The sequence below is a fragment of the Scleropages formosus genome, chromosome 9 (assembly GCF_900964775.1).
Source record: "Scleropages formosus chromosome 9, fSclFor1.1, whole genome shotgun sequence".
In the NCBI taxonomy this organism is placed as follows: Eukaryota; Metazoa; Chordata; class Actinopteri; order Osteoglossiformes; family Osteoglossidae; genus Scleropages; species Scleropages formosus.
Window position 1 is genome coordinate 14759832 of NC_041814.1, and position 15142 is coordinate 14774973.

The 15142-nt window shown below is 49.0% G+C and overlaps 1 protein-coding gene across 9 annotated transcripts in view; it reads right to left on the reverse strand.

Moving 5' to 3' along the window:
* Positions 1–12041: 12041 nt before the first annotated feature.
* Positions 12042–15142, reverse strand: part of mast2 (microtubule associated serine/threonine kinase 2) — a 103232-nt gene continuing 100131 nt past the window's right edge. For all 9 annotated transcript variants that reach the window (XM_018754188.2, XM_018754187.2, XM_018754185.2 and 6 more), the window contains one exon: positions 12042–14789. In XM_018754188.2, the coding sequence (XP_018609704.1) occupies positions 12811–14789 (1979 nt within the window). In that variant the 3' untranslated portion in view covers positions 12042–12810. The remainder of the gene's footprint in view (positions 14790–15142) is intronic.

Consider the following 15142-nt stretch of genomic DNA (forward strand, 5'->3'; position numbering starts at 1 on the left):
GGAGTTCAGCTTACATGCTAGAACAACTATAATATTAATTTTATGCTTGGGACACACTTTATTTTTAGAGCCTAATAACTATTTTACTGCTGAATCTGAGCTTAGAACAGGAATAAACAATTATTTCCGAGGTTTATGTTTCACTGATTGCTCCAGCTCCTATGATTCATCATAGACTGGTTTAATTTATTTTTAATCACCGTAAATCAGTTCTGTATCATAAAATGGAAAATTTCCGCCGACATTGACGGGTACAGTATTTTTAAAAATAAACTGCTGACGACTTCCCTCGTGCTGACGAAAAACATGAATTTATCCTCGAAGTGTCTCATCGGATGTATGTGTAGTTTCTTATATGCGGTGTAAATTTTATTCCATACTGCTGCTACTGGACGATTGTAAAGTATCACAGCATGCAAATTTTCAGATGTTAGAGAAGACAGTCCAAAAAAATCCATTTTTTTGCACAGTAAATCTACACAGAGCTACACAAGAGTGAATATAATAATCTAGATTTTTGATCCAAGTTCCTAATGGTTTAGGGAGATCCTCCGTACTCCAAGAGGAACAAATAAGCAGATAAGCATTCAGAACATTGTGCGACTCTGATCTTAATTTCTCTCTGCCAGTCATGCATTGAATAACAATAATCCCCCATTCCATTAATTACCCTGTCTGCCCAGAGTAATCCACATGGTATTGGAAAGGAAGGCAAAGCCACACTTGAGAATATTTCCCACGATTTAAGTGAGCTTCAGCTAATACACTCTGCAATAATTACTATATGTAAACATCATTAAAAATATAGTGGCTCTGTCGCAGGGTAAAAACGAATTTATGTACGATAGCCAGACGATTCGCAGATTCATGTGACATGGTTTATAAAGTCCCTCCTGTGAGGACCAGTCCACGCCTAAAGATGAGCTCTGCAGTAATTCATATTTTGACATGACCATTCAATGTCTAATACGGAAATACATGTGAAGTACCGTATCGATAAATTGTTAATAAACTCTTAATTTGCTGTTACATTTGGGTTCCCATGTGCAGCGGGTTCATTTTTGCAGTTAGGGAGAGAGGAGGGAAAGGACGTGCTTTGAGGGTAGTTACAGGTTGCATTCCAACGAGCACCAGCACAAAGGGAACCTCGTATGTAGAAACACACTAAGCTATTTACATTTTTCTGATGCTTTTCTCCAAAGTGATTTACAATGTTAATCTCGCACGCACACAGTGGTTGAAGCCACTTGTCCCAAGCAGGGTCACGTTAAGCCAGAGCCTGGCCCGGCAGCACAGGGCATAAGGCCGGAGGGGGAGGGGACGCACCCGGGACGGGACGCCAGTCCATCACAAGGCACCCCAAGCGGGACTCGAACCCCAGACCCACTGGAGAACGGGACCCAGTCAAACCCGCTGCGCCACTGCACCCCGCAAACTGTGTGAAATGACCAGCGCTAACCTCAGGAATCTAACCCTCTTTTACCCACCAAGCCCGCTGCACCACTGCACTCCCCACAACGTTAATCTAATTACAATTATTTTCCCATTTGTACAGCTGGGTAATTTTTTTCTGGAGCAATTTTAGGGTACGCACCTTGCTCAAGGGCGCTACGGCTGGAGGTTGAGATTCAAACTTGCAACTTTTGAGTCCGAAAGCAGCAGCAGCTCTAACCACCGCGCTACCGGCCGCCTCCACGGCCTCTTTAGTATGTTTTCCGCACAACAGCAGAGCACCTGGGAGCGCGTGTCCAATAATAACTTATCAGCCAGGTGCCACTGAAGGGGGTTTTTATTTGAGAGAAACGGGGATGAAAGGCCATGTGAACAAAAGCATTGACTGGTTTTGGAGAGAACGGGGACAAAGGGAAGGAGTTGGAGGTTCGAAGTATTGCAGGCAGCCCGAAACGCACCTTCGTATCTTTCACGAGAGAGCTATAGCGGCAATCGCACGTGGCGGTTTGTCATCGGCGTGTGGACGAGCGTAAGTGCCAGAGCCTTCCTGCCCCTTCGTCATATGGCACCGGCATTGCTGGTGAAAGATGAGCCGGCACAGTTTCCCACCAGCCTCTTCTGGATCACGCACATGGAAACACTGTCATTTCGATGCCGCTTTTTCCTTCCGTCCGTTCGTTCTTCGCCGGCACCGGCGGGTGGCGAGTCTCGATGTGCATTCGGTACGGGCGTCTGCGTGACGAAAGGAGTTACGTCTCTTACGTAATCGGCAGGTTTTTTTTCAAAAGCGGTCCTGAACCACGCGGGCGTAGGACTTAGAACCTCTTTCAACCTTTTGTTTAGGTTTAATTGGATGAGAAGTCCAAACAAAGTTTCCAGATGGTATTCAGGGCCGGTGGTTACCCTCATAAATACATTCCCTCCAGTCTGTAACTGATGTACGTTTGTCTGGGAGAGCTGAGCTGCGTATTTAAAGGTTCAACTCGAGTATGGCTCAGTTAACATTCAAGGCTAAGTCAATATGTGCTCATTTAGTTGGACGTGATTAAAAATGCATTTACGGTCATATAGCTGATACGACGTGGAAAATTTCTTTCTCGCGGTGCAGCATAAAATGGCCTTTCAACGGCAAACAGAAATCCGGGAAAGCCTGTTTTTTCACTCCGGCAGCTGAAAATGTTTGACCGTCCGGCCTATTAATCGCTCCGAGGAGATAATCCATCCGTCCGTTTTCAATAACTGCGTATCCGGTCTGCGTTTCAGTGATGTGAAGCACAGGGTGTTAGAAAGCACCAGGTGTCAGCTGGGGTACACCACGGGCGGAGAGCCATCGATCATGGCACGGGTACGCTCGGCCATGCGCAAAAGTCAACTCGGATGAGCAGCAACCCTTTGGGAAGGAGCTAGAGTGTCCACACACACACACACACAAATCAGTGCAAGCAAATTAGATACGAGCCCCAACTCCTATGCACTCCACTAAACGTTGTCCCAGATGGATAAAGTAAGGGGCATTCTAAGGTACAGTGCGGTCAAACACGGTTCGGGAGCGCCGACGAGGTCCTGAACCGCACTAAGACTCCGATTCGAAACAGGCAAACTGCGGCAATAAAATTATGATGGGTCCTTTCTTACGGAATCACGGCACCCGTTCACAACAGCAGACCCGTGCGTTTTCCACGTTCGCTCCGAACTGTTGTAATGACGGCAGCAGCCTCTTAGGTACGGTACACCCTGCTCCCAGCAATCAGTTCATATCCTTTAATGGGTATGTTTGTGCTTTACCCTTGAAGGAGTCATTAGCTCCCGCTCGAATCTAAAAATCACTTCTTTTGGCAAAATCCAACCAGCGTCAGTCTTCGCTGATCTTGTTGCGCTCATTTCCGGTTCTCTGGATTTAATGGGCGGGGGGTGCGGTGGCGCAGCGGGTTTGGCCAGGTCCCACTCCCTAGTGGGTCTGGGGTTTGAGTCTCACTCGGGGTGCCTTGCAGTGGACTGGCGTCCCACCCTAGGTGCGTCCCCTCCCCCTCCAGCCTTGAGCCGTGTTAGGCTCCGGATCCCCGTGACCCCGCTTGGGACAAGCGGTTTCAGACTGTGTGTGTGTGTGTGTGTGTGGATTTAATGGCTGAACCCTTTCGTATACGAAACTGTGCTCCGAAGCAGCGAGACGCATGTGTGAAGGGTCGTGGTAAATTGCAGTCAGTCGAGATTCTGCTGCTCGCACTCTTGGGCCCCTGTTTGAAGATAAAGATATTTCACAGTCTCTGTGAGTCTCAGTTGAGAGAACATCAAATATTCAGTGCGTTCTGTCAGAGCGGAACTGAACGTTTCTTAACCGGTGCACAATTACATCTTTCTGGCAATAAAAAATTTCTGGAAGTTCTTTGTCATTAAACCCTCTTAGAATTCATAAGATCTTTGTGTGTCTGCGGTGTCAGTGACAGCAGGCAGCATATGATATATCTTTATCTGTGTTCTTACCCATAAGTCAGTACTTTTGTTTTCAGCAGTTTTTTTTTTTTTTTTTTTAAGAGATGAAACATTGCAACTGATTTGACAAATAAAAATGTTAAAGCAAAGAAAAACAGATCCAGAAATAAATGGGACCTAATTGCCGCAAGCCAATTAACTGTAGCACAGCACACCAGTTTTTTGTGTCCCGCGTTATGAGAATCCAAACAGAGGTGTGTACTCTGCATAACTAGAAGGGCATCGATCAAAAAACAGGTAAGTGATAGAGCGCATAGTCACCACCTCATTGCTTCCATCCAGAATTAAATTACATCTAGCAGACGCTTTTCTCAAAAGCGACTTACAATGGAGACTATGTAGTGTTACCAGCCCACACACCTTATTCACCATGGTGACTTACACTGCTAGATACCCTACTTACAGTGGGTCACTCATCCATACATCAGTGGAACACACTCTCTCTATCACTCATACACTGTGGGTGAACAGCATGTCTTGGGACTGTGGGAGGAAACCAGAGCACCCAAAAGAAACCCACGTAGACACGGGGAGAACACGCAAACTTCACACAGACTGAGCGGGGATCGAACCCACGTTCCCTCACACCACCCAGGCGCTGTGAGACAGCAGGGCTACTCGCTGCGCCACTATGCCCCCCTCTTTCAGATTATATACAGAAAATTCCATAGAGGAGCATCTCTGTTTTCTTCCAATATGTCAACCCATGCATTTTTTAAGGAGCAGAGGAGTGCTTTGGTGCGAATCTGGTGAAATTTTTGTTTGGCTCCAATCAAAAGCACACATTAGTGTGGCCTCGAGAAGCCTTGATGCATAACCCAGCCCAGTCTGTCTCCTGATCCCCTTCATCTCGCACCTGGGCTCCCCGCTGTTTCCGAAATCCCAGATTCATTCCCGAACACGTACTGCCTCAGCCTCGCGCTTCTAGGTGCTGATGTTGCCGTTCATCACACGAGACGGAGAACAGGTTGAATCCGGTTTCATTTACATCCTACGAACGTTTCTCAAGAGAAAGGCGTTAGCACCTGGTGCCACCGAATGCCCGTGGTGACCGCATACACTCACTGATTCGTCCATTCTCAGCAACCACTTGCGCGGTCCAGGGTCACAGCGGTCCAGAGCCTATCCCTGAAGCATAGGGCAAAAGGCACACTACACCACAGCCCAGAGGGTAGTCCGTCTCAGAATAATCTCACACACACACACACACACACACACACACACACACACTGGTGGAGAATACCCCCAGGAACACCTGGAGAACATACAAAACCCCACACAGACAAAGGCACATTTGAAACTACAGTCCCTGGGTTCCTGGGAAGCAGCAGTGCTACCTACTGCTGTACCGTGGTACACTAAAACTGCATTCATACACTGCCATTTTTTCCTTGACATTTGGTGTTTTGCAGCATTTTTAACATCCAAGTTATACATTGAAGTGGGGGGGTGCGGTGGGTTGGACCGGGTCCTGCTCGCCTGTGGGTCTAGGGTTCGAGTCCCGCTTGGGGCGCCTTGCGGCGGACTGGCGTCCCGTCCTGGGTGCGTCCCCTCCCCCTCCAGCCTTTCACCCTGTGTGTTGTACACCGAGTGTGATTTAATTACTAGAAAGGTCTTTGCACAGAGACATGACAAATGCCTATGATTAACATTACATACAGCACTTCTAGAGAATGGGAGCACAAAGTATACTTTCTCTTTATTAACTCACTCATTTTCATTAACCACTTCTTCTTACACTATTGCTGCAGTACAGAGCGTATTGCAACACTCACACGCACACATTCATCCTTTCACGCACGACGGGCAGTTTAGAGTCGCCAGTTCACCTAAACTGCATGTCTTTGGATTGTGGTAGGAAACAAGAGCACACACACATACACATTTGCTGAAGCCGCTTGCCCCAAGCGGGGTTACGGTGAGCCGGGGCCTAACCCGGCAAACACAGGATACAAGGCTAGAGGGGGAGGGGATACACCCAGGATGGGACACCAGTCCGTCACAAGGCACCCCAAGCAGGACTCGAACCCCAGACCCAGCACAGAGCAAGACCCGGCCAAACCGCTGCGCTACCGTGCCCCCCAAACCAAACCAGAGCAACCAGAGGAAACCCACAGAGACACGGGTAAAACGGGCAAACTCCGCACAGAACGAGCGGGATTCGAACCTACGCCTGAACAACCCAAGTGCTGTGAGGTGGCAGTGTTTCCTATTTAATAACACACACAGGATGACAATGTGATATATAAATCTAAACTAAACATTTTTATTCACTTGAAATGGCTTCATCTGCCAGCAGGTGATGATTCCCCAGAGTCAATGCAGTGATTTGCTTTATCAAACACTGCCCCCTACTGGTGTCAAGGGGTCAGTAAGGAGGGCTGCTTTCCTTCTTCACGCTATGGCGCTCGGTGCTGCTAATTAAACTTTTATTTTCCGCTCCTCTCTCTGCTTTTAACTGACAGTCGGAGCCACGTCCGTACAATAAATGTCTCGAAACGGATTTTCGGTGGCATCCCGAAATCCGACAGGCGCCGCGTCAGGGGGACTTCATCAAAGAGCGAAGTTCAAAAAGCAAAGAAGAGCTACGGGCGTCGTCTAAAACTCGAAACGAGAGGCCCTTTGTCTCGGTGAGGAATGTTTTCGCAGAGGCAGAAAGCCAACTTTCTCCCGGCAGACTCCCGGCTCTGCCCTTCGTTAGCGAACCCGGAGGTGAGGTGCGGCGCGAGTTTGTTGGGACCACGGCGCCACGGTGAATTATTGATCGGCGGGGCCCAGCGCACGGCACCGCAGCGAGTCGGAGCATGAAATCTTGATGGACCTCTCTTCATCTCGCGATTCCATGATGAAACTCAACTTTTGAGACAGAGATGATGGTCTTGGCCGGCACATACGTTGGCGAGGTTGGGGGGGGGTTCTGCGCTAAGCAATTGAGGTAGGAGCGTCGCCGGTGCGGGGCAGCCGCTCAAGGTTGATGGTAGCCCTTGAGGAGGCGGCGAGCGTGCGCTGATTAAGCCGTTCAAGAGATCTGCGGAGGCTTGCCCGTGATCGGTCTTTTGCTCTGTCGCCCCCCCACTTCTCTCCACGTCGGGGGGGGGGGGGTCCTTCAGGCCCAAAGAGAGACGGAGGGAGGGGCTGCGCCACGGCCGTTCCCTGGGAGCGCCGCGCCGTGAGGGGACAGGATCCTTTATCTTGCCTGATGTTCCAATCAATCAGCGAGACAGTGATGGAGCCTCTGATGGCGATCTCCTCTTTCCGGCGATGAGGGTACAACAGTCGCACGCCACCCGCATCCATCATTGTTAACCCTTCCGACCGAGCGATTCCAACATCCGGCAAAGTTGGGTTTTTCGGCCAAGAAAGGGGTTTGGGCAGCGGGGGGCCGGAGGAGGAGAAGGAGGAGGTGGGCGGGATCGATAAATTACTCAAATGTTTCTCACCGCGATTGCGGGGCATCTCACCTCGGTGCGCTCGGAAACCGAGACGCAACGGCTCCGAAAGCGAACTCGCGGCGCGTTACAACTGCTTTAATTTGATGTGCTATTAGTCTTGCAGCCATCAACAGCTTTCATATTGCATGCACACACACATAAATCAAGCGGAGGCGGGTTCATTAAGCAGCTGACACCTGGGGCTACAGGAGCAATTAGAAAATGGTATACAATAGCACTTTCCTCTTGCCATATTCACGTCACAAGCAGTTTGAAAGCCATCCGCCGATGATTAATTGCGCGCTTCGCATCCCGTAAAGTCTGAGCTCTTCCGTTACGTTCCTATCCCCGCGATCTCCCGTCGAATACGACGCGCTAACGTTTCGGAGAAAACCGACCGAACCGACGACGTTCCGCTGATCAACGCGCAATAAAAGAGCGATCGACAGGTCGCTCTACCGCGGCTGGAGAGGCGGTAAACGGCGGAGGCCTTCTCGGCGAAGGCTTCGCAAGGCATCGGCCTCGGGAAGAGTCAACGAACCTCCGACCCGCACCACTTCCTTCTCGGCTCTCGTCTATTCATCGCTTCAGCGTGGCAAAGGCAACAGCCAGGGGTGTGAGAAGAAAGTCAATTTTGATGACAAAGGGAAGTGCGTGTACCCCACACCCCCACCACACTTCCAGGAGCTCTTTCCCGCCAGGTGCCATCACCCCTCCCAGCGTTGAGCAGAACCAGTTTGCCCGACAGCGTAGAGCAGCGTCGAAGGGAGACGGCAGCGGCAATTTATCACCCGACGGCTAGCTGTCAGTGCCGTCGGAGCGCTGCCTCCATGCCGTGCCTCTTCGCTTGCAGCCCCCCCGGTATCCTTCAGGGGAGGCCGGTGGGGGGCCGGCGGTGCAGTGGGGGCGGGCAGAGTCTCGCTGGGCCCACACGCTGACAGAACCCGTGGGAAGGGAGACCAATTATTCTCAGCTGCTTAAATCAGGCAGCTGCACTCTGACCCCCACCCCCAACCCCCACATCGCCCGCGTAGCGGACAGCAGGACTTCGAGGGGCACGTGCTGCAGGAGGGTAACTAATGGCGGTGCATTAAAGGCAGGCGCTCAGCAGCGCTGTGAACCACGCTGCGGCATTAGGCTCCCAAATGCACCGGAGTGCCTCCCAAACGGCCTCTCGAGCCCATTAGCGGCCCATAATCTCACAGGCTTCCACACGCAACTGATCGCTTTATCCCAAGACCTGTCCATTTCCTGTCCATTTGACTTTGCTCCCCCCAGAGCATTAACTCCGAGCCATCGGACATTTGTCTTGTCACGGATGATTAACTATTAATTTTCTTTTCTTTTTTCAGTGCGAGAACAAGGACAAGTAAAGCGGCAATGGTAGCACACCCACAACATGCAGGCGTGTCAAGGACACGGAGAGGCAGCATTCAGGAATACCAGCAGGGCAGTTGGCAGCGCTGGTGCCTCGCAGCTTCTGGGTTGTGGGTTCGGATGTGGGTTCCGATGGTCCTCGAGCCGTACAGTTTGCGCGAGTTGCTTGATGTCTTCCCTTGACCATCAAGCGCTCCAACAACCTCCTCAAAGTTCACGTGTACTTTGGGTCTTTGTTACGTTCCCCTGTTCCATAAATTGCAAATAACTATTGACAGTTTGGGGGCGTGGTGGCGCAGTGGGTTGGACCGCAGTCCTGCTCTCCGGTGGGTCTGGGGTTCGAGTCCCGCTTGGGGTGCCTTGCGACAGACTGGCATCCCGTCCTGGGTGTCCCCCCTCCCCCTCCGGCCTTACGCCCTGTGTTACCGGGTAGGCTCCGGTTCCCCGCGACCCCGTATGGGACAAGCGGTTCAGAAAGTGTGTGTGTTGGCAGTTTTATACAGTACATTTAGTGCTGCCTTTCACTTTAAACAAAGACATTAGCTGAACACTGCAGCAAACAGCCTAAAATGTGAGCAACACAATGTCAAAGCATCAAACCGAGTGTGTATGCAGCATGAAAGCCACACACTCAGAGGCTCCGTGTACCTGCTTGCAGTTGCATTCCTCAAACTCGACTACTTCTGACCTACAGCATGCTATGTATGTGCAATGTGCACACATGCAAGTAAACACGCCGCAATGCACAGAGACAGGACAATAAGAACCGTTCATATTTTTTAAAAAAAAAAAATTTATTTGTTAGGAAATCTTAAACAACAACATGCATTTATCACAATAAAAGATAAAGATATTGCACTGGATTTACTATCCATTCAGGTCACATCCTGAACCTTGTCCCATTATGTAGAATAGTACTGCCCACATTTTCCCTGGGAGATTATCACACCTCAGCCACAGGCTTAGCCCCCCCTTCCTGGCACCCTGTTCACGAACTCCCGATGATGTCCCCACCTGAAAGCAAGGTGTCTATGGCACAGGTTTCCAAAGGCTGTCAATGCAACACTGTGAGGGATTACACTGACCCCCGATATACACCGTATTTAACACGACAACTTAAAAAACCGGCTAAAGGACCTCCACGGTGCAGAGATTTTTTAAATTTAAAAAAAAAAAAAAAAAAAGAAGCATTCAGAACAAAGAGGAACATAATGAAACAGGTCTTGCACTCTTCTCAGGCAGGGGGCTCCCACCAGTGGGGCACAGGACACATCAGCTTCCTCTGGAGCAGTGTGCAACAGTGGACATGTGTGTCCCCAGCTTCCAGCCTCTCTCTCTCTCTCTCTCACACACACACACACACACACACACACACACACAGAAAACAGGTAACAGCTCACAGTTTCGACAGGTACAAGAAACTGTCTTTCGACAAGGCTGTACATTGGTGACTTTGATTTCCACTCTACAGTTACAGTCCCAACACACACTTAAAGGGGAGATCCTAAGCTGTGATGGTCAGGGTAAAACAGTACCTAAACACTGTATTCTCACAGATCAAACAAACTGCACGTTATTTACAACTTAATGTTCCCCCTTCTCTAAAACAACTGTAAACTTTTTCAAAAGGCTGCTCCCCCCCCAGCGTTGAGGTGGATTTCGCAGGGACTCCATTTTTGAAGCTTTGGTCTGGCACACTGGGTCAACTCCTGTGGATTGCTGTACCATTAAGAAACGGCTCTCACCACAGATTGAATACTGATTCCCGCCCAACCCCCACACACAAATACATTTTTAAGCAATAGGAACATCAGTTTCCCACGTTTGTAAATAAACTCATCAGTTCCCTGAAAGGTATCCTTAACTGGAAAATCTCTTAAAATGTGTTTAATTGAAAAATGTACCCTAGATAATTTTGTTTTGACCAATACAGTTGAACAGTCCTTCGACGAGAAAAAACATACAAGCAAGAGCAAACTTAGAGACCACCTGAAATCATCTAAAATTGATAGTGCGTCTATTGGACTTTGGGGGTTTCTTGTAGCTAATAAGAGGTGTTTTTGTATGAGCAACTTGGATTAGCTGATGAGGATGGATGTTGAGAAGCTGGGCACTGAATATTTGGGTTTTGCCATGAGTGCCTGGATTGGAAATGGGCATAAAACTAAACAGGATCTGGAGCTCTGCAACCCCCCCTTGTACCCTTTAGGATAGTTCAATATATTTAACTCATGTAGGTCTGACACAAAAGGCTCTTGTTCTTGTCGACTGCAGGAACTCGCGTACTTCCGTGGGGACTGTATCACACTACCCCAACAGAGCAATGCAATGAGGTTACACCAGGTGAACTCTTATCCGCACCTGATCAGTCTGATTAGGGTCTAAGCACCAAAAGGTGTCATAGTGGTGTTCAGGAAAGGCCAGGATCTCAACCTCAACAAAGGCTTTGACTGGCCTCTTTTATTTAATTTTCATTAAAAAAACTTTTAAAAAATCAAATATATGTGCAAAGTGACCGAAGCACAGCAAATTGTGAAACATCGCTTACAGAGGGTAGAGAGACATTGATGCAGCTATATCCTCATACATGCACATTCAATGCCACAGTTTCTAATTAAAAAAAAAAAAAAAAACCATTAAATATATTCACACTTAATTTCTGACACACAAGTATGTACAAAGTGGAACCTGCTCATGATACAAACAAAGAATCAAGCACAGAAGGTTGGTCCAGGTTAAAAAAAAAAAAAAAAAAAAAAAAAAAAGGGGGGGGGGAAAAAGAAACAGTGGCTAAAGCAGATGTTACTTTGAAATTCATTACGTGGTCATTTGAAAGTCCGCATATAACAGTACTTTTGCCATTTTTTCCTAGTATGCAGGCACAATGGTGCTGTGGCTCCAGTGCTCAAGGTTCCTGCTCCAACCAACTATAATCCGTACACTCCCTGCTTCACCCACACGCTAGGGTGTAGACACACTTCCACTCCTCTGTGAGGCAGCATGGATATTAAAAGGGGCCCTGACTGACTACAGATTTGAGATGGGGCTCTGACAGTGCCAATAGTTAGACAAAGATTACTCGGGTGGGTAGGCTATTACTCAAGCCATCACTCGCTGTACTCCAGAAAAGCCAGTACAGAACTAGCATACACGGTAAAACATTTCAAACAGTCCCATCTGTAGTCACAGTATAAAAATCTCTAATCTGCAATGTGGTCAACCATATTTTCATATGAAAAGCTGATACTTTCATTATAGACTTAACTAGTAATGGACTCCCCCCTCAAAAAAAAAAAAAAACACGCATCATGTTGTGAGATCAGACACAGCAGGCATTGAGGACTTACCCATTTCCCTACCACAATGATAGACTTCACACACCATACATGGTGTTTGTGATATGATGGGTGATGATGCATTAGAAGGTCAGAAAAACAAGTTGTTTCCACATTTACTGACAGTACTATAAATGCTACTTAATTTACACTTTAAAACACCATAATGACATCTGTTTTGTAATGTCAGTAGGTGCAAGTGAAGAACAAGAGCCAATGGAAAACAATTTGGTGACTTGATGCTAATTAATATACAAATTGCTAAGCATACGCTACTTTTATTGCTAAAATACGATTCCCCCCATAGTTGCTTTTGGAAAAACATGCAGATGAGAATTTTTTTTTTCTTCAATTAAGGCACAGCTAGTTAGTACTATTACCAAAAAACTGACATAGACTATCTCTAAAGCATGAAATACCGACAATGTAAACTGGGGAAAACATGTTTCCAAAACCTTTCCCTATAACGCAGCAGGAAACACAAGATGTTCATTTCTATCAACACCTCTTAGCAAGAGGAACGCAGATTTCAACTCAGTCGGAAAATAATAGTAACAATCCAGATGTCATTTTGATTTTCAACATACAGCATATACAATCCAGACTGGAGGGGTACAGTTTCTCCCTGTTTTGTTTTTTTGATAAACATCTGACATCACTCAGATTAGTGTCTTGATTGTTCTATTATTCAAACATGCGTTTTGTAATTAAAATCAGGTCTGCCGCTACGTTTTCTTGCCCATCTTGTCCTGTGGAGTTGATGCACCAGGTTTCTGCTGGGTCTGACTCTCCTGCCTCTTCCTTGTGCCCCCAGAGTGATGACCCTGCGCAGCCGGCCTCTGCGCGAGCTCATCCCGGCCGCTGTGCGGCAAGCTCAGCCTCTCCTGGGGCTCTTCGGAGGGCTGGCTGGAATCTTTGGCTGGCGCAGGCTGCCTCCCATCTCCAGTCTGGTGAGCCAGCCTTGGCTGCAGAACAGCTGGCACACTTTTGGCAGGAGACTCTGGCTGAGGAGCAGGTAGGGGACTAGGCTGTCTGGGCGGCGGAGCCACTGCAGCACCCGGAGTTGATGTAGTTGCATCGCACCTTTCCTGGTCTCTGCCTGCAGGTTGAAGGGGATTTGCTGGTCGCAGGTCTTTGGCCTTTTCAAAAGCCTCCTTAGCTCCAGGGATGCTGAGTTTGACTGGCCCCAACACACTTTTAGCCACAGTAGCCAGCTGGGAAACTACTTTGTCCACCCCGCTGTCGGTTAGCTGGGAGACACTTGCAGCAGCATTAAGTGCCTGCCTTCGGTTGTCTGCTTCCTTTTTCTCCTTGCTCATCCCGATCAATGGAGTGACAGGTTCTTTGAACTCTGCGGATTTGGGCTTAGACGTGGAATTAACTTTAGCCAGATTCTTGTCCTCAGGCTTGGTCTCAACAGCACTTTTCTTTCCCTGGAGCTCAGGAAGGTTCCTAAAGTCCTGTGGGACTGCAGCCAGAATAGCAGGATCTGAAGCTGTTGCTGGCTTTTGGGTGGGCTCCTTGCTGACTGAGATGAAAGCACTTCCTGGGGTGGCGAAGGTGCTGTGTAGCTTATTCTGGGATCCCTGCGAAAGTGGACCAGCACAGGACTGGGCCTCCTGCACCTGGACCTCTGCAGGGCTGCTGCCCTTGATGGTGCGGCCCTGGGTTTGTTCTGGCTTCTCTTCTTCTGTTTTGCCCACAGCTGATGCCTGTGGCTGTCTGCATGATTGTAACGTGGTGGTGGTGGTGGACAGGGTGGAGAACTCGCTACAGGAAGGTTCTTTCCCAGTTCTGACTGCAGATGAAGCCATCACAGTAGTGGGCCGGAACACTGAGGCTGGAGGAATGAAGGGCCCATCCTCCTTACTCTTGAGCCTGCTGTCACCCCACCCACCTACCCTGCGTCCATCCTGGCTGTCCTCAGAGCCCTCATCTGTCTCGTCCTCAGAAGAGTCCACCTCATGGATGGCGTCCTGCTTCTGCAAAGACTCCCGCCGCTCAGCTCGATCCTGTCGGATTGCCGATAGCTTGTCCTTTAGCTTGCTCTTCCCGGGGGCCAGTCCCAGGGCACCACCCCCACCGCCTGCCTCCGGGGCTTCCTGCCGGCCCAATTTACGGGAGGAGGGGTGTTTCTGCAGGCTGCCCTTCTCAGCAGAAGCCACCCTGCCCCCCAGAACATTCTCACAAGCTGACTCCTGCAGGCTCTGTAAACTGGGGTCCCGCTGCAGAATCTCCTTTCTAAAGTCAGTGTGTGAGGTGTCCAAGCTGTGCTTGCGAGCTGTGACCGTGGAGGAAGGGGAGGGCAAGGAAGTGGTGGAGGAGAAGGAGGCAGCCAGTTTCTCAGCAGATTGCACTCGCTTCAGCAGCGGAGAACGAGGCGGCTCTGCACTCTTAGGCCGGGAGATCTGCCGCACCAGAGGTGGGGATGAATGCAACTTCACTGGAAAGGGTGGGCCCAAGGCATGGCTAGCCAGGGGAGAGGGTGACCGCTGAGGGGATGTGCTCTGTGGCGTAGGTGATGGCGTGCGGGCCAGCGGGGACAAAGGAATGTTGCCTGCTGACTTGCGACGGGGCGAACGATACTGGCGTTGCAGCTTGGGGCCCAGGCCATGTAGGGAGCTGGGCCGGATGTGGCCGGAGCTGGCAGGGGAGTTGGGCACGCTAGAGCTGGGGGAGCTGCTCTGGGACGAATTCCCACCCACTGCAAAAGAAGAATGAATTTTAAAAATAAAAAAACAGCAAAATTACAGCTTTGCAAAGATATTCCTCTTGCTTGGCAGGTTGCATGAATGTGAAAGTTTTGTCTGTCCACTTATTTCAAGTTCTTATCTGAATTTTCAGCTCATAACATTCAGGCAAAAATCAGAAATGTATCAAACGAGCATCAGCGACACATTTTCATTATCAGTTACTTTTAAACATGAATCTTTTAGGTCCACTAAGTGTACAGCTTATCAGCTACAAATGGTACACATGGGTGTATTTACATAAAACACAAGGATGGCTGTGTAAAAGAGAAACCCTTGGCCTGTTCCAGGCAGTGGGAAAGAAAGT